Source organism: Eriocheir sinensis, chromosome 58, assembly GCF_024679095.1.
Source record: "Eriocheir sinensis breed Jianghai 21 chromosome 58, ASM2467909v1, whole genome shotgun sequence".
NCBI classification, from domain to species: Eukaryota; Metazoa; Arthropoda; class Malacostraca; order Decapoda; family Varunidae; genus Eriocheir; species Eriocheir sinensis.
Window position 1 is genome coordinate 300,721 of NC_066566.1, and position 26,681 is coordinate 327,401.

The 26,681-nt window shown below is 42.9% G+C and overlaps 2 protein-coding genes and 1 long non-coding RNA gene across 9 annotated transcripts; 2 read left to right on the forward strand and 1 right to left on the reverse strand.

Moving 5' to 3' along the window:
* Positions 1-999: 999 nt before the first annotated feature.
* LOC126985001 (uncharacterized) lies at positions 1,000-3,740 on the forward strand. Its single transcript, XR_007738273.1, has 2 exons — positions 1,000-1,496; positions 1,592-3,740. It is a non-coding gene; the product is annotated as an uncharacterized LOC126985001 (long non-coding RNA).
* Positions 3,741-3,887: 147 nt separating this feature from the next.
* LOC126984999 (AP-1 complex subunit beta-1-like) lies at positions 3,888-15,410 on the reverse strand. The gene is made up of 19 exons (XM_050839225.1): positions 15,280-15,410; positions 13,605-13,763; positions 13,223-13,371; positions 12,777-13,022; positions 12,298-12,491; positions 12,015-12,189; positions 11,582-11,769; positions 11,308-11,434; positions 10,722-10,849; positions 10,020-10,200; positions 9,621-9,722; positions 8,844-9,008; positions 8,520-8,673; positions 7,925-8,044; positions 7,100-7,223; positions 6,244-6,460; positions 5,790-5,961; positions 4,766-4,920; positions 3,888-4,281 (listed from the first exon to the last, which is right to left on the reverse strand). The coding sequence occupies exons 2-19, from the start codon at positions 13,732-13,734 to the stop codon at positions 4,207-4,209; spliced, it is 2,802 nt and encodes a 933-aa protein (XP_050695182.1). The 5' UTR covers positions 13,735-13,763; positions 15,280-15,410; the 3' UTR covers positions 3,888-4,206.
* Positions 15,411-16,623: 1,213 nt separating this feature from the next.
* Positions 16,624-25,688, forward strand: LOC126985000 (uncharacterized). 7 transcript variants are annotated; one of them, XR_007738270.1, is made up of 4 exons: positions 16,640-16,949; positions 23,356-23,413; positions 23,672-23,962; positions 24,536-25,688. XR_007738270.1 is itself a non-coding variant. In XM_050839226.1 (2 exons), the coding sequence occupies exon 2, from the start codon at positions 20,125-20,127 to the stop codon at positions 21,283-21,285; it is 1,161 nt and encodes a 386-aa protein (XP_050695183.1). In that variant the 5' UTR covers positions 16,646-16,949; positions 20,077-20,124; the 3' UTR covers positions 21,286-22,717. The 7 variants fall into 7 exon arrangements, 2 of the variants coding, with proteins under 2 accessions (XP_050695183.1, XP_050695184.1); XR_007738269.1 differs by having other exon boundaries at positions 16,646-16,949; positions 23,665-23,962; XR_007738268.1 differs by having other exon boundaries at positions 16,624-16,949; positions 23,356-23,962.
* Positions 25,689-26,681: the final 993 nt, after the last annotated feature.

The window sequence follows — 26,681 nt, forward strand, 5'->3', positions numbered from 1 at the left end:
AAATCCCTCATCTCAAAGCCTCGAACCCCTCCAAGAAACCAATAACTAGTTAGTTAGGTAGGTAGGGTTTGATTGTAATGCCGAGAGGGAGTCACGTGAAGAAGGGGGAGGAGCTTAGCGAGGAGCAGAGGCGAGAAGGCAAGGGCAAGGAGACCCGCGGGTCAGTGAGAAGACTAGCACCCCTACAGCAAGGAACAAGCTTGGGAGACGTGAGTGAGGAGACAAGCACCCCTACAGCAAGGCACAAGCTTGAGAGACGCGAGGAGACGAACACCCGAACAGCAAGGAAAGGCAGCGAGAGAACACCGAGAAGCGGGCTGGTCAGAGAGGTGTCCATCTCTCCACTCAGCCCCCGACCTACACACCACCCACGGCCTGCTGTGTGAGGCGGGCTAGTCAGGAGACGAGCAGCAGGAAGCAAAGGAAGGCGGCGAGTTGGAGTTGGAGTGAGAGGTGTCCATCTCTCCACCCAGCCCCCCCCCCCCGAAAAGCCACCCACGGCCTGCGGTGTGAGACGGACTACAGGATGGGAACTTGTATGGCGGGGTAACCTGCCCCTCGACTGCCCTGGGGGCCGAAATACCACTGCCCAAGCTGCTCCCTACATCAAAGGGCGCCCGCCTCTTCACACCACCCGAGCCGCTCCATCTCCACATCAAGCGGCGCCCGTCTTCCATCACCAGGACTGCCCATTCCCATCGTGGACGTCCCCTGCCGAGCCCGACACTCACGCCAGCTCCTGCTTCTCCGCCTCCAGCAACCAGAGCTAAGCATTCTGTGTATTCCCCAAATCTCCCTTGTGCCGGTAGCTAGTTAGATTAGAGGCATACAGCCTGTCAGTCATTTATTTTTATTTTTTTATTAGTACTCCGCTAACCTTTGCAAAAGGAAACCAAATACATATTTATATCCAACCTTACTGTGAGTTATTATTTGGAGCCTGTTTTGCTGCTCATTTGAGATTGCTGAACCATAACCCCCCCCCATAGTACCTACATTATCACCATCCAGTTTCTTAATGCTGTCTCACAAGTGGTTCCCACGGAAATCCTCCCACCTTCCATAATTAATCACAAGAGTAACGCCCTTCTGGTCACAAACCTCGGAACGAGTGTTCACTTGTCCTGAGGCCTTAACATCCGGGACCAGCGCTCGACGACTACCACGCCACCACATACCTTCACAACCATAGTGGTCGTCAAAAAAGGGATGTAGCTTTTAATTATTTTCTTTCCACACTACAGAGTGTAAGGCAGGGGTTTGTGGAAGGGGTGGGTGAGGTGAAGGTGGGGACAGGGGGCGGCAGGGATCGAGGTGGAGTGGGCATATGAATGAGGCAGGGGAGGGTGAAAAATAAGTATTCTTGATCTCCTACTTCCTTCAATCACTTCCAACTTTATTCTAATGTATCCTTTCTTCCCTCCCCTCCCTCTATCCATCCATCCATCAAGAAGACGAAGAAAAAGACTGGGGTGACGTGTGGCGAGGAGGAGGAGGTGGGGGTATACCAGCCGCCCAGACCACAGCCTCATCAATGTTATGCCACAAGGGAGAAGGATTGCTGTTGAAGTGTCGAGGCAATCTGGAGGAGGTGGGGGTATACCAGCCGCCCAGACCATAGCCTCATCAATGTTATGCCACAAGGGAGAAGGATTGCTGTTGAAGAATCGAGACAACCTGTGGTGTGCGATTCACCACTAGGAGCGTCACACTTATTTATCATTAAAAATAATTCAACTTAATAAATCTAAAAAAAACTAATTTTACCTAACCTAACCGAACTATAACAGGCTCTCTACTGAAAATAATAGGCTATAAAATAGTTAAAAATATTGTTGACTGTATACCTATTAGGCAATTTCGAATATTAGCTATGTGATTTCTCTGCCATAAATTAAAATTCCGTTTGTTTGCACTCATAGAGCCAGATGTCTATTTTTATGTTGCCTTCTTGAAATGATTAAAAAAGCATAATTACTTGACGCCCTTTGTTCGCTCGCATATGATTTGACTGTGATGAAGGCTACAAGCTTATCGTTCGTGTAATTGTGATATTTTATCGATTCAAATTTTCTTTAACTCTTTACCAAATAGCTGACACAATTTGGTCTTAGAAAAAAGTACTTCTGATGCATGTGATTTTTACCTTGGTGCATTGGATTTAACCATAAGGCTACTTTTTTAAACGTTCATCAGTGGGCATGATGGTTCTTTGTATATAAAAAAATTCTTTGTATATAAAAAAAATTCAAATACATTATTGAAGAAATAATTTGAACGTTTACGGCAAGTAGCCAACGATATCAGACACATTGATTTTCACCCAATCCATGTGCCACATCTATCAAAATTCATGCTTGTGGTTGGACAGATGAAATAAAACCTTGTATAGTGTTCTTATATCTTCACGAGCTACACACTAAGTAACCCACTGTACTTCAAGTTCTACATCATTACTCTTCTAACTACAGCTACTACCAAGACTACCACCACAACTTCCCCACTACAATAGCACAACTTTCCTGTTAAAAAGTAGGTATATCACACATCTATTACTTCCTCTCAATGAAATAAAAATCGGGAACAAAGTTTTATTAAGGAGAAAAGGTTTAAACCTATCCACCACAAGACCAAACCTCCTTTGCTACCCTTTTATTATATTGTGGACCATTCAGTTCAATTTAACACCCTTCCATCACAAAATCCAAGCACCCCTACAATAGACCTCACCTATGGTATCACTGCACTCCACACTGCATGATCACCCACGGCCACACCTCCCCCAAACATATGAGAACCCTGCTGACAACCTTCCCAGACACACAATGGTCTTAAACAACCTTCACTCAAACCAACACCCACTTGACACAGTATCTGAAATGACGCCACACACACACACACACACACACACACACACACACACACACACACACACACACACACACACACACACACACACACACAGAAAGGAAGGGAGAAGGATGCAACACAATAGCATAAATGGATAAAAGTGGCTTATGCTGACGTAGATGGCTTAATCTCAGCGAGGCAAAACCTTTATTTTTATTTTTTTTTGTTTTTGAGGGAAAAGGAGCTAGACATTGTGCTTTGTAGAGATTAACTTAAACAAAAATATTAATTCACACAGGAGGGAGATAATAAATACAGGCTGGGGAGAAGAGAGAAAAGAGAAATAGGCTGAAGTGGTAATGGCAGTGCAGAAAAGCATTAATATGGAACTGGGAGACAATTTAAGAGGCCCTAAACATTATTATTATTATTAAATCCAGGAATTATCCATGTCCCTAACTAACAGCAATAATGTAGTGATCAAATTGAAAACAGTAAAGGACTGTGACATCAAAAGACGAGACACACAGGAATGCGAGGTAACACTTCGGGAAAAGAAACTTACAGAATTAAGAAATGCGAAGTGGAAAACCTTTCTCTACCTTTATGACTCTGCTTTGGAAAAATGAGCCTGAAGTAAGAGGGAGAGAGACCAAGAAAAAGGATAAATTTGAGAAGAGTGACAACAGACCCAGATAGGAGTACAAAAGAGCCAGAAATAAACTTGTAAAACATAACCGAGAAAGAGGAGAGATGCAATGAACTGTGGAATGGCCTGGGAGGTCATCCAGTTCCAAACCTTGAATGAATTCAAAGCCAACTTTGACCCACTGAGAGAGACAGGACCCCCTGACCTTTGCTAATTTCCTGTATAGCAAAATACACACACAGACACACACAAACACAAAAAAAAAATACAGCATGACTGCACTATACTTTATGGGTCTTGAAATCATTCTTAACAGTGAGGTGAAAATAACAGTACAACTTTTACTTATTCAACAGGAGAGTTGTGAAGGAGTCACTGAAAGTTGATGTGGATTTGATATATTTATTAGAGATAATAATTATATATGCATCTTAGCCTCTAACAGATCACCTCTGTAAGCTAGGCTGGAATGAACATTATAACAACAGGCGTCTTATCCACTAATCTTTCATGCTCTGTACAACAATTAACACATCAACATTCAGAGGACCAAGATCTAGGGTCAGTATTACTTCATGTTCTCGGTGTGGCATTCCACCAGCAACACTATGCCCCTTGTCCTCACTGCCACAACACTTACTAGTCTTTTATGAACACACCGGGCACGGACCCAGCTGCCTCAGGGTTGTAGCAAGTCTGCACACTGGTTAGCAGTGCAGGATCCCCTCAAAGGCCTCAAAGATCCCTTGTGCAACATCTGTGGCACGTGACTTTAGGGAGAGCTGCAAGGAAACACAAGTCAGATGAAAACTCTTTGCTCACATCCTCTGGTGATAAGGTAAAATGTCCTGTCAACAGTAACAACAACAACACCCCAAAGTGAGCAGCTAGTGGCAAGCTTACACATGGCTGGGTCACTGTTCTCAGCATCAATTAAGACTTGGATGGGGTGCTCTATATGTCCAAGATAAACCAACACTCCTGAGAGTCAACCATTTCTACTTATATTAAGCAGTTTATATAAAAACATCATTTCTTGCAGCACCTTTGACAACACTTGTCTTGGACGTTCACAACTAATTATATTTGGTAGAATGGTATCCTCCCCAAACCTTCTATCTTTACTGTCAGTGTTTTCCTCAATCTCATTATATCCAGCTAATCTTTGCCCTCCCTACTCTAATATCCCATATTCCACCTTTCCTCATCCCTGCCCTACTTTACTCTGCCACACCCTGCCCACACCCCTGCCCTGCACACACTCACCACGACAGTTGTGTTGCCTGGCTGCAGCTTGAGCTCCGTCAGCACCCAGATGCCGTTGGTGAGCTTGATGGACTGGTAGAGCATGTCCTGGCCCTCCACGTTACGCTTGGCAATGGTGAAGATGTTGGAGCTCTGCAGCTTGTTTGAGATGGCATCTGTTTGTGGGTACAGGGATGGAAGAATGTAAAGCTGATCATAAAGTGACTTCATACAGACATGAAATATTGGTGACAAACAACCAGCCTCTTCTTTAATACCATTTACCACTCAGGTACGGCAGTCCCATTGGCTATTCGTTGTGCTGCAAGCAGTCACATCTACTATAATGGAGGAGGCTAGCAGTGTGCCCGGGCACCCTAATTACTTTAATCTGTAAAAATCAAGGTAGACAGAACTATGGCAAGGCATCTTCTGTTATCAGTGGCAATCTTGTGCTCTTAAGATGCCGAAATCTGAGCTAAAATACATGAATTAAGCAAGATTGTTGAGTATGTCCAATTTCACTTGGTGATCTTTTCATCTGATTTACAACACAAAATAAAAATAAGGCCATTCTGCCTCTTAACTTTACACAGATATGTACCAACCTTGACTAGTTTGTTTAGACATAAAAAGTTACAAAGGTTTTATAACCAATGTAATACAGTGAGGAAAGCAAAAGGTTTAAACCACTCGGTTGTGCATAGGAGCAATGAAATACAGTTGTGACACAATACAAAAGTAGTTTGAGAAGAAAACTAGAAGGCAAAAATCAACATGTCACCAGTGCCTGATAACACCATAAAAAGCAAAGGAGTAAATAGATAAAGGCAGAATTTAGGACAATCATGTTTTGGCAGCCTTATGGTGCTAATTTCCTGAGGGAGCAATGCCTCCGAGATACAAACTAGTAAACATTTTTAATAGCGAAAGGAGACTGGGATATTACACTGAAAAGCAATAAGTTAGAACAAAATTCACAGCTTAAACTCAACCTCAACAATGTCACGAGTGAAGGTGCCAAGGACAGTACAGCAACACATACCTCCGTTCATGTTTATATTGTCGATGTTGAACTGGACCTCATTCTGGCTGGGGATGTCCTTCCAGGTGGAGAGGAACACCCGCTTCTCCATGGCGCCGTCCTCCGTGAAGAAGATGTGCATGGGCATCACGGTGGCAAAGTAGAACACATCAACACTATTCTTAATGGCCACCTGAAGCACACAAAATAAAGTTACTGTTAGTTCTATAAACTCAGAAGTGTCAAACAGCAGCACACACATCCATAACTTACAATTAGCCAGTTAAGTATAATAACATTAGTCATTATTATCCTAAAATACAGCAACTGGAGTAAATAATCTACATTGTTTACATATTCAAACTATTTCTCTGGCTTCTATTCCCATATCCAGCTACCTATTGGGACAGGAAGGGTGATATAAAGTTTCTGGGAAGGTGGATGGAAGGAGGGGTGGTAGGTGTGATAAGGTTACCTGCAGGTTGGTGAGGGGATCCATGCGCTGGACAGGGCCACTGATTGACAGGGTGAGGGACGCATCTACAGACTGGTTGGGGGCCAGAGGAGCGGGCACGTTGAGGGGCGCTGCTGGACTGATCCCGAAGCTGTTCTTGTTGAGCTGGATTGCAAAGTTTGTGATGGGCTGCATTGCCTTGTTGTGGATGGTCATGTCCATTGTGATGATGCCATTCCTGCAGGAGGTTTTGGTCAACATGTATAACTTCTTCAGTGGCAAATGATCAAACTACATACTTATAGAGATGAAGTATGTAATACCGTATACAAAGTTAAAATGACACAAATAATAGTGATTATTTTTTTCAAACTTCCTTTCCTACCATACATCATACACATACAACTTCAGACAGGAAAGCACAGAAGGAGAATGTTTATCATGACTGAAGACAACAAAACAGCAGGTAATTAGTTATTAAAGTAGAGTTATTTTTCTTCCAAGTAGCAATTTGTTATTTGTTTCCCCAGCAATTTTTCCACTGCCAAAACTACACCACAAAAACCTGCAGTTATTATACACAAGCAGGAGAAAGTATTACAGTACATGACTGGCATCACTGTAACAACTGCTCCAGCAGAGACACTGCAGACGGTTCTTTGGGTTACTCACATGATTGCTGGTGGAAGAATATTTCTCTTCACCCTCTTTTCTTGCTTTCTCTGCTTTAAATTTCTCTTTTGAAGGGATTGGGGGTGACCTAAACTTTCTTAATGTGTCAAGCAAGGCACCAATGACAATGATGGTAACATTGTAGATGACGGCAACAAGAAAAATCATTAGTGACAAAAATTGACAGCAACCCCATTAAGCCCACCTGCGGTTGAACGTGCCGTGGATCTCCATGCCTTTGCCGCGGTTAGCTGGAAGCCACACCTGCTTAGGGACGCTGTAGACTGGTGTGGCAGTGGAGGGGATGCCAAAGATGTCACCCAGCAGGCCTGAGGGAGCACAAGAACTTGCATACAGGTGCTTGAGCTAACCTATCTATCTATTTATCTAACTATATCTATCTATATATCCAGTCAAAGATGTAATGGAGGTCAACTAACCTAACAAAATCACAAAAAGTTACCATACGTCTTGACTTGGAAAAATCATACATGCTTCTTTGTTATTTTGTGCCATGAGCTGTTTGTTGCCTATTATGAGTTTGAAGATACTCTGAATTTAACCCAACCTGACCTAACAAAACCCCAAAGAGTTACCATATGTCTTGACTCAGAAAAATAATTTATTCATTCTTGTTAAATGAGACTTTCTATGTAACACAGTGAAGGTTTTCTTTGTTAATTTATGCTCTAGGTGTCTGGATATTATGTGTTTGAAAGTTCCTTAAACTTACCCTAACATCTTGGAAATACAATTTTTGACGCTTAAAACACTTCCTTGGAAAGTTCCTATTTTTCTGGAAACTTTCCCACCCTTTGCTACCCTATGGATGACCTCTAGAAGGAAGAAAAAGGGTAAGATAAAGAAAATCAGAAGGCTAAGGCAGATCAAGAAAAAGGGAAGATATTGAGAAAGATAAAAAAGAATAATTAATATAACTCAGATAAAGATATAGGGAAGATATTGAAAGATAAAAAAAAAAAAAAATAAATAAATAAATAAAATAACTTGACTCAACATGGATACACACCTGCGGACGAGGTTGCTCCAGCTGCCGGGGCCACACCCGGGGCAGGGGCAGCTGCCACGTCAGCCCCACCCCCTCCCAGCAAGGAGTCCAGACCTCCGCTGAGCAGGTCCAGGGTGCCACCTGAGTATGCTTTAGAGTGAGAACAGCTGTGTTCACTAAACAAATTGCATTCCCCTAAGCTGTATCTAACTAGCTGGATTCTGTCAAGCTATATTGGACAGTCTGTCCAATCTTGATATACATCCACAATACTGAGGGAAGGGGAAGTAAAGGTAATGTTTGGGGGATACGCCAAGCTGCATGTGGCCTCGGTGCTCACCTCTGTCTCCTTAGCCATTGGTGGATAAGGAACCAATACCCCTGGACTGGCTTTCAGAGATATTGAGACTGCAGTAAATAGCTGTCCTCATCTGGCTGTATTCGCCTAACTGTATCCATGTAACTGCATATGCATTGTTATATTCAATAAAAGTGTGTGCATAGAGGTGGAGAGTGAATTATCAAGGAATAGTACAGTAATTCTTTCATGATTACTGATGTACTAATGTAAATAACATGAAATCATAAACTGGTTCCCCGCCCGAGACATCAGTACCTGGCTGGGCAGCAGGAACAACAGGAGGGGCACTGATGTCCATGTTGAGGAGGTCAGGGATGAGGGAGTCCTGGTTGGGGATGACCGTGGGCTGTTGTGGCTGCTGTTGCTGCTGCTGCTGCTGCTCACCACCGGTGTCATTGTCCCCAGGGGTCTGCACATAAAGGTATTTTTAGTTGTTTGTTTACAAGTCACACTTGATAAGGAAGGTTTGTTAATTAACAGAATGTATTTGTATATCTCAATCTTAACACATGCATTCATGATATTCATATTCACAACTTGAGAGAGAGAGAGTGAGAGAGACAGAGCCTCCCCACAGACCTTGGGTAGTGCCCTGCGGAGGCCGGTGCGTCCCTCCACGAAGGCTGAGGGAGGCTTGTGGTAGACAGACGCCAGGGAGGCAATGTGGCAGATGAGCTCGTCCAGCAGGGTGGGCTCAATTAGGTCCGTCTCCTCTGCTATGAGCGGCTTCTCGGCCAGAACAACCTGCAGACAACGGGAGGAATGGTACTTAGTCACTTATGACGGATGTGCTTGACAGAAACTGTAAAGGTGACAGGCACCACAAGGTGAGGCTCATTCCTTTCTTCACCAATTCTCCATCTTCTCTTTGCCAGCATCTCCTTTGTATATTGTAGGCAATATTTTCTCTTGATTGAACAATATTTCATGTTGAAAACAATCTAAAACAGCAAGAGTATCAGCTAAACAATAGAACACATGACTGCTCTCTGTGCCTCTCAAGCTGGCAACACACTGACTGCTGGAGGCAAGCTGAGGCTGGGGCCACTGGGATGCTGCTAACAGACAACACTACTGTATCACACACACACACACACACACACACACCTAAACTTGCACCGCCCAGAAGGACTTAGGTCCACCTATCACCTCGACACACTACACTCCTCACCCCTCATCCATCCCTCCCCACTTCTCCACTGCTCATTGCATTGTATTTTTCCATAAATCTAATTTCTTCTATGACAACTTTCTTATGCCCTTGTATGGGCTGTGTTGGCCAGTGGCACAATGAGGGAAAAAATTACATAAAAGAATGCAAACATCAGGAAAAAAATGCTGAGACACAAATCTTACCTCCTTGGCTGCCCCGGGGTCTGTGGAGAGGAGGCGCCAGTAGATGAAGCCTCGGTCCCTCAGGTCTGGGTTGTCTGAGTCCTGTGTGGCCAGACTCAGCACCTGCCAACACAAAATATTGTGGACCTGATGCACAACTTTCAATGATGACCGACTAAGTTTTCATAAACACATCGCCAAATAACAATGACACTCAACAAGATGCAAGCACTGAGGTAAAAATCTTGCATATTTCTAAGGCACATCACTTCAGGAATATATGCTTACATAAGGTAATCATTAAACAATATGGAGAAGGTCAACACATTAACAAATGAGAAACACAACAGTTCCAGGGCTCATTAAGTAAGTAATCCATGGCAACACAGCTGTGCCTGAGCCTGGGCTACACCACCTCACCTGCTGCACCAGTTCCTGGGTGTCCGTGGGGCGCTTGAGGAACAGCTTCACAATGGCTGTGAGGAGCTGCAGCTGCACTTGCGTGTTCTCGTCGTGGAAGCCCTCCAGGAAGCTCTCCAGCAGCTCATCGGCATTGTCAATACGTTCAGCATACTCTCCAATGATCCAGATCATAGAGGCTCTGTGGCACACGACAGAAGCTTTTTACCACCAATAACCCGCGACAAATCCCCTGCACCGTCTTGGGGCATACAATGCATCTATAAACCTACTTTGTATTTACTTTCATGAAATTGCTTATCATTTACAGCAACATATACTATTAGAGGCTGTCCAACAAACATCCTACAACCCTAAAATCTCATTCACTTGTAATGTCTAAGATGCTCTCAACACCTCAGAGCCTAAGTGATGCAAGCCCAGACAAATCTGAGGGCTTCTGGTCATGGTTTAGTGCCTACCTAGCTTCAGGAAATCTATTTTATGGTCTGCATATTTCCTGAGGCAAAATAGGTAGGTGGTGGGTATATCAGAAGGGAGCTGCCAGGCATGAGGAAAAGGGGATGGCCAAAGAGGAGGTTTATAGATGAGGTAAGGGAGGACATGAAGGCTTTACAGAGCAAGATGCAGAGGACAAGAGGAGATAGAAACAGATGATCAGCTGTGAATGGATGTAATGCAAACGGCAGAAAGAAGACCTACCTGGCTTCAGGCTCATCCAGGGTGTCAAGGTTCTCACAGAGGGTGGAAATGATGCTCTCATACTTGTTGGGGTACTTTCGGAAAATGTCCTTGATCACGACGATGGCCTCCTGCACCACATAGTTCACCTGCGGCACAGAGGGCAAAGCATCATCACCAGGTAATATACTGGAACACACCCCACACCGATGGACACTTGTGGATCCCCATTAGTTGAGTATATATGACTAATTCCTATATTAGTTTCCACTTTCATCCATTTTCTTGTACAGATTTGGCTGCTTCTGTTACACGAAATTTGTCAGGTTTGTAGAGTAGGCTTGGCTGTAATAGTTACTGTGGGTCTACTTAATACTGGGTAGCTACTTGCAAAATTTAAAGACTCTATTAAGGTACTGAATGAGTTTGTCAAATCAGCTGGTGATTGACCTAGTAAATAAAAAAAATTCACATGCAAAAAAAGAAAAGAATAATTAATTGTATCAATGCAAATAAACAAATATACCTGATACAGTCTAGTTGTATACAGAATGCAGAAGTGAGCAAGTTGTGCATATTTTTCCCCTGGTTTAACAAAGTGGCCCACCTTGGTCTGAATGAGGTCCAGGAGGGTAGAGACACAGCGCTCGGCAGATGTTTCTACCTTGATGGCACAGCGCCCGATGGCCCTCACAGCCTTGCGTACAAAGTCAACATCCACCTCCGTGGCGTACCTGTACAAAGAAGAGTGAGACTGCACTGAACTTAGAGCCACAAGAACTTAGGGATCAAAGGACAGGAAACTGCACAACTCAAAAACCATTAAAGCTCAATGACAACTGTTTTAACACTTCATCATCAGTCTTGCAGGCTCAACTTACTCCTTCAGCTCTGAGAGGACCTGCACGATGTTTGCTTCAGATGCCAGACGAATCATGATGTCCAGCTTCTCCAGCTTCACATAGATGGGGTCATTGTACTTGACAAAGAACACCTTCATCTCATGTTTGAGGAGGTCAGGTCGCTTCTGTACTATTAGGTTAATATTACGCAGGGCAACATACTGAACCTGAATGGAGGCAGAAAAGGTGAAAAAATTACCACCCACAGTCTCAGATTCTCTTTACAAATATTTACACTGAAAGAGGAAATTATTTAAGAATCCTTAACCATCTATGGCATGATTAATTGTTCTCACACAGATGATACAAGAAATCACAGAGAACACTAACAATGCGTAATATGAGCACAGGCCTTAACAAACCTCTTCAAAACTGACCACAGTTGGCTTGTCTCACCAGCGGTTGCACTTACCTCAGGCTCAGAGGACAGCAGGGTCACCAGGGGAGGTGCCAACTTCTTGGTCAGGTTCTTCACAAACTCTGAGTCACTAACCATCAGTTCCATGAATTTCATGAGGCACTTAACGGCAGAAAGGACAACGGCAGCGTTGGCATGGGCCAAGCGGGGAGTGATGCGCTCACAAATGCTAGAGGAGGGAAGAGAAGAGAGGTGATGAGGATGTTAATTCACAACATTTTCTTTAAAATCAATTTCACATGTATTGAGTGCCCATGCACAGAGCTGGAGGCATTACCTTTGTGCCTCTCGCTCATCCTTGGGGCTGTACTGGGAGAGGGCATCCAGGATGAACACCTGGCCCCACTCCGTGCACTCGTTGAGGGCAGTCAGCAGCTTGTTCATGGTGGCGGCATTCAGCTCCATCAGGGGCTGGCCGGAGCTGCTGGCCTCGTTGATTTCCGTCAGGGAGGCCACAGCATTGGCCACCACCTGAGAGTGGCAGATTTGTAATTTATTGCAAGAAACTTATCATAGCGTTTAACTCACCTCATTCCTTGATATGAAATCCTGCTTTCACAAGGTGATTTAATGACTGAAGTTGTAAAAAGTACAAAGAACAACAATTCAAAGCAGAACAATGATGGATTGATTGGGGTATTGTCCTGGCACCACAACAACTCAGTGATGGTGTTATGCCCCCTCAAGCACTTTTCTCATCAAAGGACAAACACTATTTACATGACTATCAAATCTGGCTCCTGCCTTGTGACTCACCATTGGGTTAGAATCTGAGAGGAGCTCTTTCAACTGGTCAAGGAATCCCTGATCCTCCACCATGGAAGAGTTTATGTCATGCAGCTTGGCCACACAGATGGCCGCAGTCTTCCTCACGTATGGGTCCTCATCCTTGAGACATTTGCGCAGGGGCTCACAGAGGTACTCGGTGATCTTGTCCACTCGGATGCAGCCCATTGTGCGAACTGCCAGTGCTCGGATCAGAGGATTGGGGTCCTCACAGTCCTGGTGATAGACAATTCTTCTCATTTTTGTGCAGCAGAGTGCAAACTAATCACATCTGATCACTTGAACTATCAATTAGATTATATAAATGATTATAAAAGATCATATATAGATTTTTGGTAGTAAAAGTTCAAGGGTGTATGATAACCTAGTGATGTTTGCCTGTATTAGCAAAATATGCCTCCACACTCCATATATACCTTAACAAATGTGTTCACAGCCATGATGGCCATGTCTGGCTGGGACTTGGCATAATTCATCAGGTAGAGGTACACCAACTTCTTCAGCTCCAGGTTGTCTGTCTGCATGCAGTTCACAACGTCAGGGAACAGCGCTGACACATCCTTCCCTGAAAAGGACAAATGAACCATAAGAGATTTGCCTCCATACCTGATCTGCAGTTTGATACCAAAACTCAAAACCTAAAGGACCCATAATAAATCAATTACAAATAGTTTGACACACACTCATCCATCCTGTTCCATATTAATAAAATAAAGTGCTTCAATATGCCCCCCAAAACTAGAACAACAAGGATAAAGTACACTCTGTTCAAGCCACACACTTGGCACCAACACTCACCAACAGTCATGGAGGCAATAACCTTCTTCACGGCCTCCTTCTTCTTCTCCTTCTTGTCACTGTTGAGCTCTGACTTCAGCTCAAATATTTCTCCCTTCTTGGTGGTGGTAAAGTACTTGGAGTCCGTCATGTTGCCGGTAGATTTGTGCACAAATTAACCTGAAGAAGAATTTTAAACTATTGATAATCATTCAGTATCAGTGATTTCTTAGCTGGATGATTTTTTAAAGTTCAAAAGTCTAATATATGTACTACATAGTACTTCCAAATTTAAAAACAAACAATCCCATTTTCTACAGTGATGACGTGATATGTACCAATACTTCAACTGTTCTGCCATTTGTATGGGAATAGCATTTCATTTGTGGGAAATATATAATCCAATTAAAAAGTCTCCTTAAAATCATCCATCATTTTCAGTATTACAACCGTTCAATAAATGCAGTACATATTTAGGCTTTTCTTTCTGCAGTTGAGGTATGTGGTAATGTTGACCAAAACTATTTTCATCCTAAAGCAGTGTGATGGGGTGCTTTAATAGATAAATACACACTACTTGACCTTGGTGACCAGGATAATAAAAGAGCCCTACCCACTCATAATTTGACAAAGTGCTATCCACACCCTCAAATCAACCTAGATACCACGGAGGCAGTGGCTGAGCGGTCAGCGTGCTGGAGCACCATTCAGAAAGGCGCAGGTTTGCATCCCGCCCACTGCAACAAACAAGCTGTCAATTTTTCTGTCCAAGTGGCCTAAGACTGCCCACATGTTGTCCTGGAGACCACTCTAGATTCTCTCGAAGAGGATCAAAGATGAGCTCTGAGGGACAGCATGAGCTAAGCGCGATGGTGCCACTATAAATACTTGCCTGTGCCACAACGGGCTGGGGCTAACCATAAAAAAGCCTACCGGCAGTCCGGCACCGTACGTGAGTGAAACCAAAGAAAATAAATAAAAAAATAAAAAGAATGAAAAAAAGGAGTAGCAAAAATCATTAATTCTACTGTATACATATTTCAAGAAGCTGCTGTAACGTTTAGCACAAAATAAACAATAAGAAATTCTCCATCTGCTCAGACTGCCATCGCTGGCAGTTGTGTTTCCTTGCCTGGCTGCCTTGGTGACACTGTGCGCCACCATTGTCAGATTATGCAAGCAAAAATACATAACCCAATGAAATTGATCTCGTTTGTCACAAGATTGCCTTTAGCCAACCACAGTCAAGTATTTACAGCTTTGCGCACCACAGCCTGCCTGGGTTGTTCCCAGTCTCTTTGAAATGGTACTATATATGAAAGGAGGAGAAATGTTTGTCCCGCGGATACAAAATCTCCTAAAATTCTGGACAAAAAGAGCTCAGAAAGTTTAAATGACATGTTTTTTTCCCATGGCGCTAAACCCAAACCGCATCGATAAAAGCAGCCTTTGCCGCGGCTACCAGCAGGCCTGCCCCCTGCCCCGTGCCCCTGCCCGTGGCACCAACCAGCACCGGGCAAGGTGGCGCTGACAGGTGCAGGGGCAGCAGGCCGCGGCGCCGCCTCTCCCCGCCTCCACCATGACAGTTCCGCCCACATCGATCACACGGCCTCCCGCCCCTTTACTGACCCTTCGCGCTGCCCCAGACTTAACGCGGCCGCCACGGCTTAGGGCCCAGTACAGTCACCGTCCTTACAAGATATCAGGTCCGTGGGTGCGCCGGAAGACTTGTAAATGAAGGGAAATACGTGGCCAGCTGAGCACGGCCGCCGCCTCTCACACTCTCGGCCTGGACTCGGGAATTATCGTACTCTGCTGCACACTGTATATATCCCCTTTATCTTTGTCTGCCTCAACCTTTTCCTTTTCCTTTTCTTACCCTTCCTTCAACATGGCATCCGTCTTTCTTCACCCTTTTCATGTTCTTTGAGCCTCACCCTCCCCTTAATTGTCCTTCCTCAGTCCACAAGCCCTCATCCTTCCTTTTCATTTCCTTCACTGTTGCCACAAAACATCAGTGATTAACGATTTTAACGATAACTATAAGTGAATCTCGTTATTGCGGTGAAGGATAAAGTTTTTGGGTCGGAAATCGGCAAATATAAGAGGCCGAGAACGACAATCTGGCATCACTGCTCTCCTTGTATTTGTCCGTAACTACTGTAAAAAAAATCACCAGTCATTAACAGCTTGAACAAAAGGCTTAACTGCATGACATTATTTGTGTGGGAACGACGGTTTTGGGTCGAAACCGATAAACGCAAAGTTCTGAGTACGACAATCTGGGAACCCTGACTCGGCTCGGCTCCCTGCTGCTGCTGCTCCCGCTATTTCCTTTTTATTGCTATATATTAGTTCCTTGAAAGTCGATGTTGTCCAGCTATACAATCATCACATAATTATGTCATCCATAGGCTATAGGTGAGCGAGTTCACGTTCAGCAGGTCAGTTTTGCGTTTTCCACAGATCACTAACCGGCCCTTGAAGTGTTTTGAAAATATTATTTTTAGATATTTTGTCTCCTGAAAATCAATATCGTAACATGATAAGATGGACTTTACACCCTGTTGGGGCTGGACATGACACTCTCCGACACACCCTACCTAAACATTCACTAAAGAGAACACAAATTACGTTAATTAAGCTGCCGTGAAAAATGTTGCATGCAAAGTATATGGGTGCCTTGGTGTTTCGTATCCCCGGTATTTTTCTTTAGATGAGCTGAAGGAGACTATACATATGTTTTACTGGCCTGAAATACTTGGGGTGAGGGACATAACCTTTTGGACATAACGGTCACATCAGCTGGGCGAGGTCAACACTCAACAGCTGACTACCCATTGTTGCACGGGGCTCTTATCTACTATAATCTGCTTGCCCTTGCGTCACCATCATTACGGGGCAAGTCCTGTTCCCTCAAGCGGTGACACCTGAGTTACCTGTCAGCTGAGTTACCTGTCAGCTGAGTTACCTGTCAGCTGAGTTACCTGTCAGCTGAGTTACCTGCCACCTGAGTTACCTGCCACCTGAGTTACCTGCCACCTGAGTTACCTGTCAGCTGAGTTACCTGTCACCTGAGTTACCTGCCACAGCTGAGTTACCTGTCACAGCTGAGTTACCTGCCACCTGAGTTACCTGCCACAGCTGAGTTACCTGTCACAGCTGAGTTACCTGCCAGCTGAGTTACCTGTCAGCTGAGTTACCTGCCACCTGAGTTACCTGCCACACTTTGATCTGCCTGCCTTCCATCATCACGGGTCAAGTTCTGTTCCCCTCAAGCAGTGACACACCTGACTTGCCTGCCACACGTCCTTCCATATACCTGTGCGGGGCGCCGTTCACCAGGCCAAACAGGAGCCGAGAAAGGTATGAACATGGTCTCTTGTACTTAACACTGTTGCAGGTGAGGTAATACATATTTTACAGGAAAGGAGGCAGCATAGACCTCTCTTTTGGACACTTTTTAATTCAGAAGCAGTGATGATTGGAGGCTTTTTTACATGCTTTTTGTTGTTGTTGTTGTTGTTGCCCTTGAGCTGCTTCCCTTGTAAAAAAATAGTGGACAATTTACAGTTTCACCTAACCAACAATTTTCTTATGTGGTTCATGTTTTTCTGGTGATAGACTTTGCATTTCTACTTTAGTGAATATGAAGTTGAAGGAAGTGGCAGACGAGTTTGTTTTTAAATGAACCATTTGTGTTTAACAACCAGCGGAGGTGTCTAATAACATTGGTGAAAAGATTTAAGTGCAGTCCGAGTTTATTTTTTTACACTGATGTGTGTTTTTTCACGTTTGTGTCGATTATAGGCAATTTAGATTGTCCACATTCATAAAGCCGTGAAGTACTTTGAAACCTTTAGTCAGTTTCCCGTGGAGGTGATGTTTCTCAAGAGATAACAACCTTTCTTCATAAAGTTTGTCCCACAAGGAAGAGATCATCTTTGTTGCTGAACACATTCTAATTTAGCAGCATCCCTTGCATTATGGGAAGACCAAAAGTCAACCACATACTCTAAATGAGGTCAGACTTAACAATTGTACTGTGGTAATATTACTTCTTTATTCCTGAATGAGAAATTTTTATTAATGAAGCCCAACATTTTGTTGGCTTTATTCACTGATTCAGTGTATTGCTGGGAAAATTTGAGGCTCAACAGAATTTTGACCCCAAGATCCTTGGCACCGTGTATGCTTTTGAGTTTCACACTGCACATTTCACATTCAAATCTCCTACTTTAAGAACCAACTTGAAGAATGTGTCACTTATCTCAGTCTCATACAAAGGTGCGTCATGTGCGGCTCAACTACAGCAGCTGTGTGAGCTCTCCCACTCGTTACTCTGCATAAGAGAAGATAGAAAAAAAGAAAATATAAATGAACAAGACAAGTTTTTATGATGAACAATAAGAGACTGCATTAAAAAGAAACTACATCAAGATACAAACCTACATCAGCGGTTTCCCTTTTCCCCAAATCTTGAAACGCATGGCACCCCCTGATATCAGAAGTACATCTTAAACATTTTTTAATACACAAATTTTTATCTACAACCAGACCAAAAGATGCCCTGTTCTCTCTCAACAGTCCAGCAGAAACACACAGCACCAGCAGAATAAAAACAGAAAACTATCTCAAAATGATGGTATAAAAATTATTCGCCCAAGCCATTTCTTACTAGCAGGGCTTCGTGACCCCCCAGCCAATCCTCCACGGTCCCCAAGGGGGTCATGACCCACCATTTGGGAACCCTTGTTACTCATCATCAAACCCCATTCCTAGACAGTTAAACTCTAACAGGCACTCAACAGTCAATTACTTTCAGGATAAATCCACCAACCTCATCAAGACTGACACAAGTGAGCAGCCTACCATGGAAGGTTCGCCGTCTCTGTCTCCACTTTCCTCGCCATCAGAGATGACCCAAACCTGGCTTGAACAAGTGCTTGAGAAAAAGTTGGGTTCCTCTGTGAAGATCAAGACATGGTCCATGAAAAAGCCTGAAACCAAGAGTGGATACTTGAGTGAAATATGTTTTATAAAGATATCATTCTTTGTGTGTGGTGAGGGGAATGAGAAAAAGGAGGAGGAGAGGTCTTTGGTTGCTAAATTCTTTCCAGAAAGTGACCAGATAATGAAAACTATGGAGAAAAATTGCCTGGGGGAGAGGGAGGTTGAGTTCTACAAGCACACATTAACTGAGGAATTCAGGCTGTTCTGCAAGAACAGTGGACTGTGTCATCCTGCCCCAGATGTCTATTTGGCTGAACTCAGAGACAGAAAGTTATCCTTAGTTCTTCATGACCTGAACAGTGAAGGTTTCAAGCTGTCTGTACCTATTGAGGGAAACTCTCTTCAGCAGATCAAAAGCACTTTGGCTTCAGTTGCTGTCATTCATGCATCAGGGATCGCCACCATCAGGAACCATGGAAAGCATCCAGTGGACATTTCTTTCAGTTCCTCTAACTTGGGGAGTTTTCTTGTTGATGGCATCAATATACAGATGAAAATATTAGAGGGAACACACATCAAGGACAATGTAAAATCCCTCCTGCCCTTATCACAAGAGTTCCTCACAGTGGAGGAGAAACACCCCTTTGTGGACACACTTATCCATGGGGACCTATGGACCGCCAATGTCATGTTCTCGGAAGGAGACCAAGAAGCCTGCATCTTTGACTGGCAGTTTGCGCGCATTGGAAACCTTGTTTGTGATATTGTCTCTCTCCTGCTGATGAGTGGGGCACCGCACACATATACTGAACACTTGGCGGAAGTCTTAGAATGTTACTGGGAAAGCCTTGAACAGTCACTGAAGAAGAATGGCATTCCAGTTGATATTACATTCCCAGACTTAGTAAGGAATGTGGAGTCCATGTGGATCTATGGCTACATGTTCTTCACTCTCTCCCTCTCAGCAATGATAGGGAACCAAATTGATGAAGACCGTGTCAAGGCTGTCGTTCATTTCATGGAGAAGAAGGAAGTATTCAAAAAGTTCCTATCTTAAAGTCTAAGGAGGGGGGAGCGTGGGAGGGCTGGCTCATCCCACCCACACTTCCCCTTCCTGCCATCACATGAGGACCAAGGACGGCTGTGGGGTGGGAGTGGGAGGGGAGGTGCAGGAGCGTTGTGTAAACAAGCAGCTGCTCTATCAGGGGTGGGATATTTAAAATGTCAACTCATTACTAAACCAAGTATATATTACTAACATTACTGGTCTGGTCATAAGTGGAAGTGGTTGTAAGTCACATACATTGTAACTCAAGGAATACCTATATATATATATATATATATATATATATATATATATATATATATATATATATATATATATATATATATATATATATATATATATATATATACACATATCATGCACAAGGCTTTAATTTAAACATTTACTAATGCATTGCTGAACGTTGGTAGACAACCATCATAAATGTTGAAGGCAGAGAATGATAACAATACCAGCATGTCTCCCTTTTTACAGGGGGATAAAAACGGTTGTCCTTGGACATACACAAGAAACATCTCGGCCATGGCGGGCTTACAGCCTTTAGGAGGTGATAAAGATATAACCCAAGAGTGGCTGGAGACGATGCTGTCACACAAGAAGGGCAGCACCATCACTGTCAACTTCTGGTCCTCCATTCTTCCAAGAGAGCGAGAGGGTTTCCTAAGTGAAATTGCCTTTGTCAGGATCCAGTATACTGCTCTTGATGGGAAGAAAGAAGAGTGCAAACTGGTCTTTAAGTTTTTGCCTCAGGATCCCAAGTTAGTTCAGTTCCTAGCAAATGGTGGACTTGCCAAACGTGAAGTTGAATTTTACCTGTTTGTGAGCTCCCCAAAGTTTCAGGTCATTTGTGCAAAGAGTGGCATTGTCCCACCTGTGCCAGAGGTCTACTATGCTGCCTGCACTGACACTGCCATCACCATTGTGCTCCAGGACCTCAGTGTGGACCAGTACAAGAGTGTCATCGTGAGGGATGGCAGCACACTCTCCCAGACCAAGACAGCGTTCCAGGCCATGGCACTGATTCATGGTGCTGGCATCTTGTACCTGCACCAGCACCAGGAGGGGGGTCACCTCTCCCCTCTGGCTGAAGAATTTAAAACTGACTTTTATGACCAGTTCTTTGACCCTAACATGAAGACCCTCACAGAGATGTATGCAGGTTCATCTCTTTCCAAGGTTTTCAAGGCACTTAGTCCCTTGACGAGGCACATTCTCTCCACCTCAAGAAGGCACCAGCTGCTCAGGACTGTAGTGCACGGGGACCTCTGGGCTGGACAGTTGCTGTACTCTGCAGACGAAAGTTCAGCAAACATAATTGACTGGCAGTTCTGTCACCTGGACAACCCTGTCAGTGATGTCATGTCCATGTTCTTTATGAGTACTGATCCTCATGTGTTAGAGGAACACTTGGAGGATATCATGCAAGATTACTGGGGCGTCCTCTGCAGGGTGGTGAAGGCAGGGGGGGGTGAGCTGGGGGTCACCTTTGAGCAGCTGATGGCCAATGTGGAGGAGATGTGGATGTATGGCTTCATGTTCCTGGCAGTCAGCCTTCATGACTTCCTTGGCAGTGACAACATATCTCAGAACAGGCTGCTTGGGGCCTTCACCCTCCTGGAGAAGAGGGGAGTGTTTGCAAAGTTTCTGGCAGAGTTTGGAAGTGAAGAGCCATCTTGCCTTTGACATGAGTTATCTTAATTGTAGTGTCATGTAACAGTCTCTTTCAAGATGCAAGATGCAAGATGGCGCCACTATAAACACTCGCCTGCACCAGAACGGGCTGGGCCGACCATCAGGCCCCACCTGGAAGAAGCCTTGGGCCGACCATCAGGCCCCACCTGGAAGAAGCCTTGGGCCGACCATCAGGCCCCACCAGGAAGATGCCTACCGGCGCAACAGGCAACGACGTAAAAAAAAAAAAAAAAATACATGTTCTTGCAGAGGTGTAAAAAATCACTAGATACAGGACTCCACAAAATCCTGGGCTACATTTCAGCTGCCATAGCTGTGGAGAGTCACTCATTCATTAGGGGTTAGTTCTCAGAGGTCTGTGTGTAGCCAAGTCTTCAGATTTTGAAAACTTTTAGATCACCAAGATAGATTATACACATCAGATCTTGATAATTTGAAATGACTGCCATTTGTGATATATGAATATGTGGTATATGAATTGTATGTCATAAGAGTGAACATTCCACGTCATGAAGTCACACAATCATATAGGTCCAGCTTTCTGAGGGGCAATCAGCCACTCTTAAAGAGAATGAAATGCTTGGACAACGTTCCCAAATATACTTTCATCCTTGCACATCAATAACTGACAAAATATCAGGAACACATAAACTAGGCATTTATGAACAATACCTATTATAGTTGGTTTAAGTGAAGTCTACAAATGCCTTGTAAGGGAATGATTTGGTGCATGTTGTTACACTAGCCTTTTCTGTATACTGCCAGGACAGAATTGTAAACTGTAGGAATGAATATATAGGTGCTTTACAATTTGAGATGAAATTAGTCTTTTACTTATTCTTTGGGAAGTAGTAGAATGACCAGTGCATACAAGGAAGGCAGAGTGTAAGCCTTTGTTTCATATATATTGAATGCTCCATATCACAGGCAGCAGCAGCAGCAGGAAGGAGTTTGTAGGAAAATGGTCTTTATTTTCAGATCAGTATTACATTTTAAGATGCTGCCCAGTGATATCTGCGATGCTCTCTGTTATTTAGCGAGTAAGTTATCCTTCTCTGTGCGTGAAAGCTCTGAAGAAACAAACTCCATAGCCAGTGACGTGTTACTCTGATCCACATCCAGGACCGCTCTTCTCAAAGATTTAGTCCACATGTGATCAAGCACGTGATGTACCGTACACAGGCCTGCAAATACAATACCAGGCGTGGGTACATGTTCCTGTGGGAAATTCCTATAATTTTTTTTCTCTAGAAATAAATGTTGCTGTCACTATCATACTTGTGCTAGATTGTTAAGTAAAAAGGCTCTCACCTGTGATCCTAATTTCTGTCTTGTTGTTGCTTAATTCCTTTATACTGTGGTGTATTTTGATGCAGAATGGTGCTGTTCACCCATCATTTGATTAAAACCATTATTATATCTATATGAGACCAGTTTTCTTTAAAACATCACTTGTTTCTGTAACTATTTCCATTAATTAATTTTCTCGAGAAAGTACGGTGATCGATGTTTGCAGTGCAGAAAGTACAAAAGTGGCATCCAAATACTGTCGACATTTGGTTTGCACATTTGTAAAATGTAAACAGCATTTTTTTACTGAATCAACAGGACATGAAAAATATGTTTGTTTTTTTTTGTTTTTTTTTTTCAAATTAAATCCCCCTTCGAAAATAAAATCCCTGAAATTTGCTATGAAACTGGCTGAAAACTTTTCAGCACAAGGACCAGTAATTTAATAAAGGAAAGAAGTTAAATATTCACATTATTTTTAATCATGTTATCAGGTCCTCAAGGGTCTTAATACTGCTGAGATACAGTCTCAGTTTGCAAAGCACAAACAAATCCAGAATATATTTGGTTGGCCAAACCAACCACAACTCATATGTAGCTTCCACTCTAAGAGGTTGATAAAGAAAACTTTTATGGCTTTATTGCAATAGCTATTCTTTACAGGAATTTCTAGTGGATAAAATATGATCAACTTTTCTACTTCACATTCATAAATACTTTGATAAGGTTGTTAGACATCAATTTATTCAGTGAGTCACTTTTTCCTCGCAGAAACACTTGGCCAACTGCTCAGACCGCCTCAAAGTCTCGCCATCTGTGGATTTCCAAGGTAGCTGACAGCATCATGGTGCTGTGAATGTAGGGTCACCAGACGCCACTGACAATTGAATCAACTTTTTGAACCTTTCAAGTGTACTTAACAGAGTGGTGCCAAACTTTGTATAATTGCAATCTTGTTTTGCAATGAATGCATAGTGTTTTTTGAACAGCTACTAAAACAAGAAAACTGTTGAAAAAAATGTGTCAAGTTACACACCTCCTATGCATGTTTCCTTTGATGATTAGTGACCTGTTTTCAAGTTTCCAGACATGCCGGGCAATTGTGCAGTTTATTGGTGTGGGAACACACGAAGAATAACAGCAGGATCAAACATTCGATACTTCCGCTTTCCGAAAGGAAGGGAATTGAGGCGGCAATGGTTGCAGGCCTGTAGCAGGAATAATGATCTCAATCCAGAGTATGGAGTGGTGTGCTCCATTCATTTCACCCCAGATGACTACAAAGATGATAAGAAATACCGCCTCCTTGGAGCTGAAAGACCTGTGAGGCAACGGGCTTTGAAGGACGATGCAGTTCCATCTCTCTTCTTGCGTTACGGTATGTTATGTGATTACACACTGTTGTACCAGGTGTGAGTACATGTGTATGGAGTATGTGGGTGAATGTCTCTGAGTGAATGAATGAATGGTGTGTGTGTTGAACGTTTATGAGTTTGTGAATTAATGATGTGCTTGTGTGGTTTGAGTGGGACTTGAACCTGGCTCCTCCAGGACATGATGCCCGCACACTGACCACGCGGGAATGTTTTAAGGAATTGGAAGATTCTAGTAAGGTTTCTACTCCTAACAAAAAAGTATTACAAATGTTTGCAAGCAAATATTACTGAAATGAAGCAAAATGTAATACAGAACAGCTCACAAAAATTAGATTAAGGTTGTTATAATGCAAGTGAAAGTAATGCTTGCAAGTAAATACTATGCTGGTGGACAGCAAAGTAATCATGCAGTGAACATACAACATGGCACATGTTTCCTAACGCTAAGTGTGTGTGTGTGTGTGTGTTTATCTAAGTAGGTAATTATACTATACATATATAGCTATACATATAGCTTAAGCACTCTTGCATAATGTCAGTTTTGCCTTCTGAATGTTTTTCTATTTTTGTTTCAGGGACTAAAAGTGCATTTGAGGTGGCCTTTGATGGATATCATAAGGCGGAAAACTGTGGCCTCAAGAGAACTCTTCAAGATATTGTGTCTGGAAGGGATGATGGTGCCTTCAAATTTGGTGACACTGGCTCCCTAGTTGTTCCGACCAAGAAACTTGTGAAAGATGAGCCTAGTGTTGGAGAACACTCCAGTGAGTGTGGTGACCAACAGACCACCAGGGAAAGAGAAGATCAACAAAGTGCTTGTGAAAGTGATACAGTTGTTTTTGTTGAAGTAGGTATAGTATAATAAAAAAATAATATAGTGAAGAGCTGCAACAGAAAGTTAAATGGTTAAAAACGATAATCAAAAGTTTCAAGAGGAAAATGAAGCTTTAAGATCCAGTGCTCTCTACCCACAGCCCATTTTTAGCTGTCATAACTGTCATAACAAAAAGGTTGTTAGTGCTGGCCAAGTGAAGATGTTTTGGCTGCACTCTAAGAAACATGAGTCGCAAGTGTTATGGGTATCTGAGAACAAAGAAAAGAGATGTCCATTGCCAAGCAGTTTTACCCTCAGTGAAAGAGTGAAAAACTTTGCATGTGTACCTGACAATTTAACATGTTGACTGCGTGTTGGGCCACCGGTGCACTGAGTGGATGGTTCCCTCTCTGCACGTTGGTACTTCAGTGGCCCGGATAACACTTTATAAAAACTTTTGCAAGCAAGAGTATGTAAGCAATTTGTATCTAGGTACATCAGTATTATCATTGGTATTATTAAGGCTACAGGTGTGTTTCAATGCTATCAGGCAATAAAATCATACTCATAATTTTGTAAATTGTTCATTTATAATTGGCCATAAATTGGTTCTTCCCTGTTTATAATTTTCTGATAAATTCAGTTTTCATATAACAGTGTATTCATGCATGCATTACAGTCAATATAAAAACAAAGCAGTGATGAATATAACAAATTTAAATTAATTCTCTGTATATAAAAAAAAAAAGGTGCACTGATAAGATAATGTATAAAGCAATACATTCTTCCAAAATACTTAAAGAGCTTGTTAACATTTTACAAGCAAAACACAAGCTCCACATAATGTATCAGCAGAAGAAAATACAATCAAACTCATAAAATAAATTACATAACGAAATAAAATTTCATGTTAAATGAGTTTTATATTTCTTCTGTTAGAACAAAATTAATGCACCAGAGCAAAACTAAATTATCCAGTAAGTGGCTGACAGCAAGGTTATCACTAGTGTGCCTGCACATGAAGGGTGTCTGGATATGCCAAGAAGATGGTGAACAAAATTAAAGTAATGATGTTCAACAAAAAACAAGACTGGTTCAGAATAAGAACAATCTGAGTAAAAAAATGAACAAAAACATAACCCTTGAAGTACCACAAGCTTGGCAGCGTGGGGGCAAATACGAACAGAGGGTGAGAGGGAAAGTGAACTAGTTACTGGAGGTGAGTCTGTCTATAATGCATGCCACAGAAAGTAAAGAAAAAAAAAATGAGGGAAATTCCAGCGCATAATTGAAGTGATTGGTTCGCTTGAAGCTAAAGATGTCGCGGTGCGTTTGTCAAGACTGCTGTGGAATTTATCAACGTCTTTCTTTTTCTTCTCTACATCTTTTTATGTATGGCTTTGTTCCTCAAGTAAAATCAACAATTTAAGTTAATATTAGTGCAAAGGCTGATGTTAGTACCAAACACTGCATGACCGCTAGGAGAGATCTTATAAAAGAAAATATCATAGTCTAAAAAAAGTTTTCATCCAGGGCAGGACAGGTAGTGTAACTATAAATGCTGTGCCGCGTGTCGTGTTCATGGTGGAGGCTCGAACCCCTGTCAGGTTAGGCGAGTTGTGTGTGTGAGTTGACCCCAAGTAGCGGCTACCTACCCCCGCCACCTTCCCTCTTGCTTTCACAAATGCAGTGATGGGAACAATAATATTAAAAAAGTATCCTTCTTTAATACTCAAAATGTCACTGTTCACGGCTGCGGATAAAAGGAGCTTCCCGTGTGTTTTGTAGTAGTGCATCTTCACATAAATATTTAAGCTTACCTCAACATTTTTTTCACTACGGTCAAAATGGCTCTCAAGAACCCGCCAGAGAGGATGTGTTATGCCAGTGCTCCGCAGAGTTTCCTC

Coding starts and splice junctions, on each gene's coding strand:
- LOC126985000 (XM_050839226.1), top strand. CDS start 20,125: ATGGCGGGCTTACAGCCTTTAGGAGGTGATAAAGATATAACCCAAGAG.
- LOC126984999 (XM_050839225.1), bottom strand. CDS start 13,734: ATGACGGACTCCAAGTACTTTACCACCACCAAGAAGGGAGAAATATTT. Junction 8,674..8,843: donor TCCGCAGGGCACTACCCAAG/GTCTGTGGGGAG, acceptor CTTTATGTGCAG/ACCCCTGGGGACAATGACAC. Junction 7,224..7,924: donor TGGAGCAACCTCGTCCGCAG/GTGTGTATCCAT, acceptor GTGCTCCCTCAG/GCCTGCTGGGTGACATCTTT.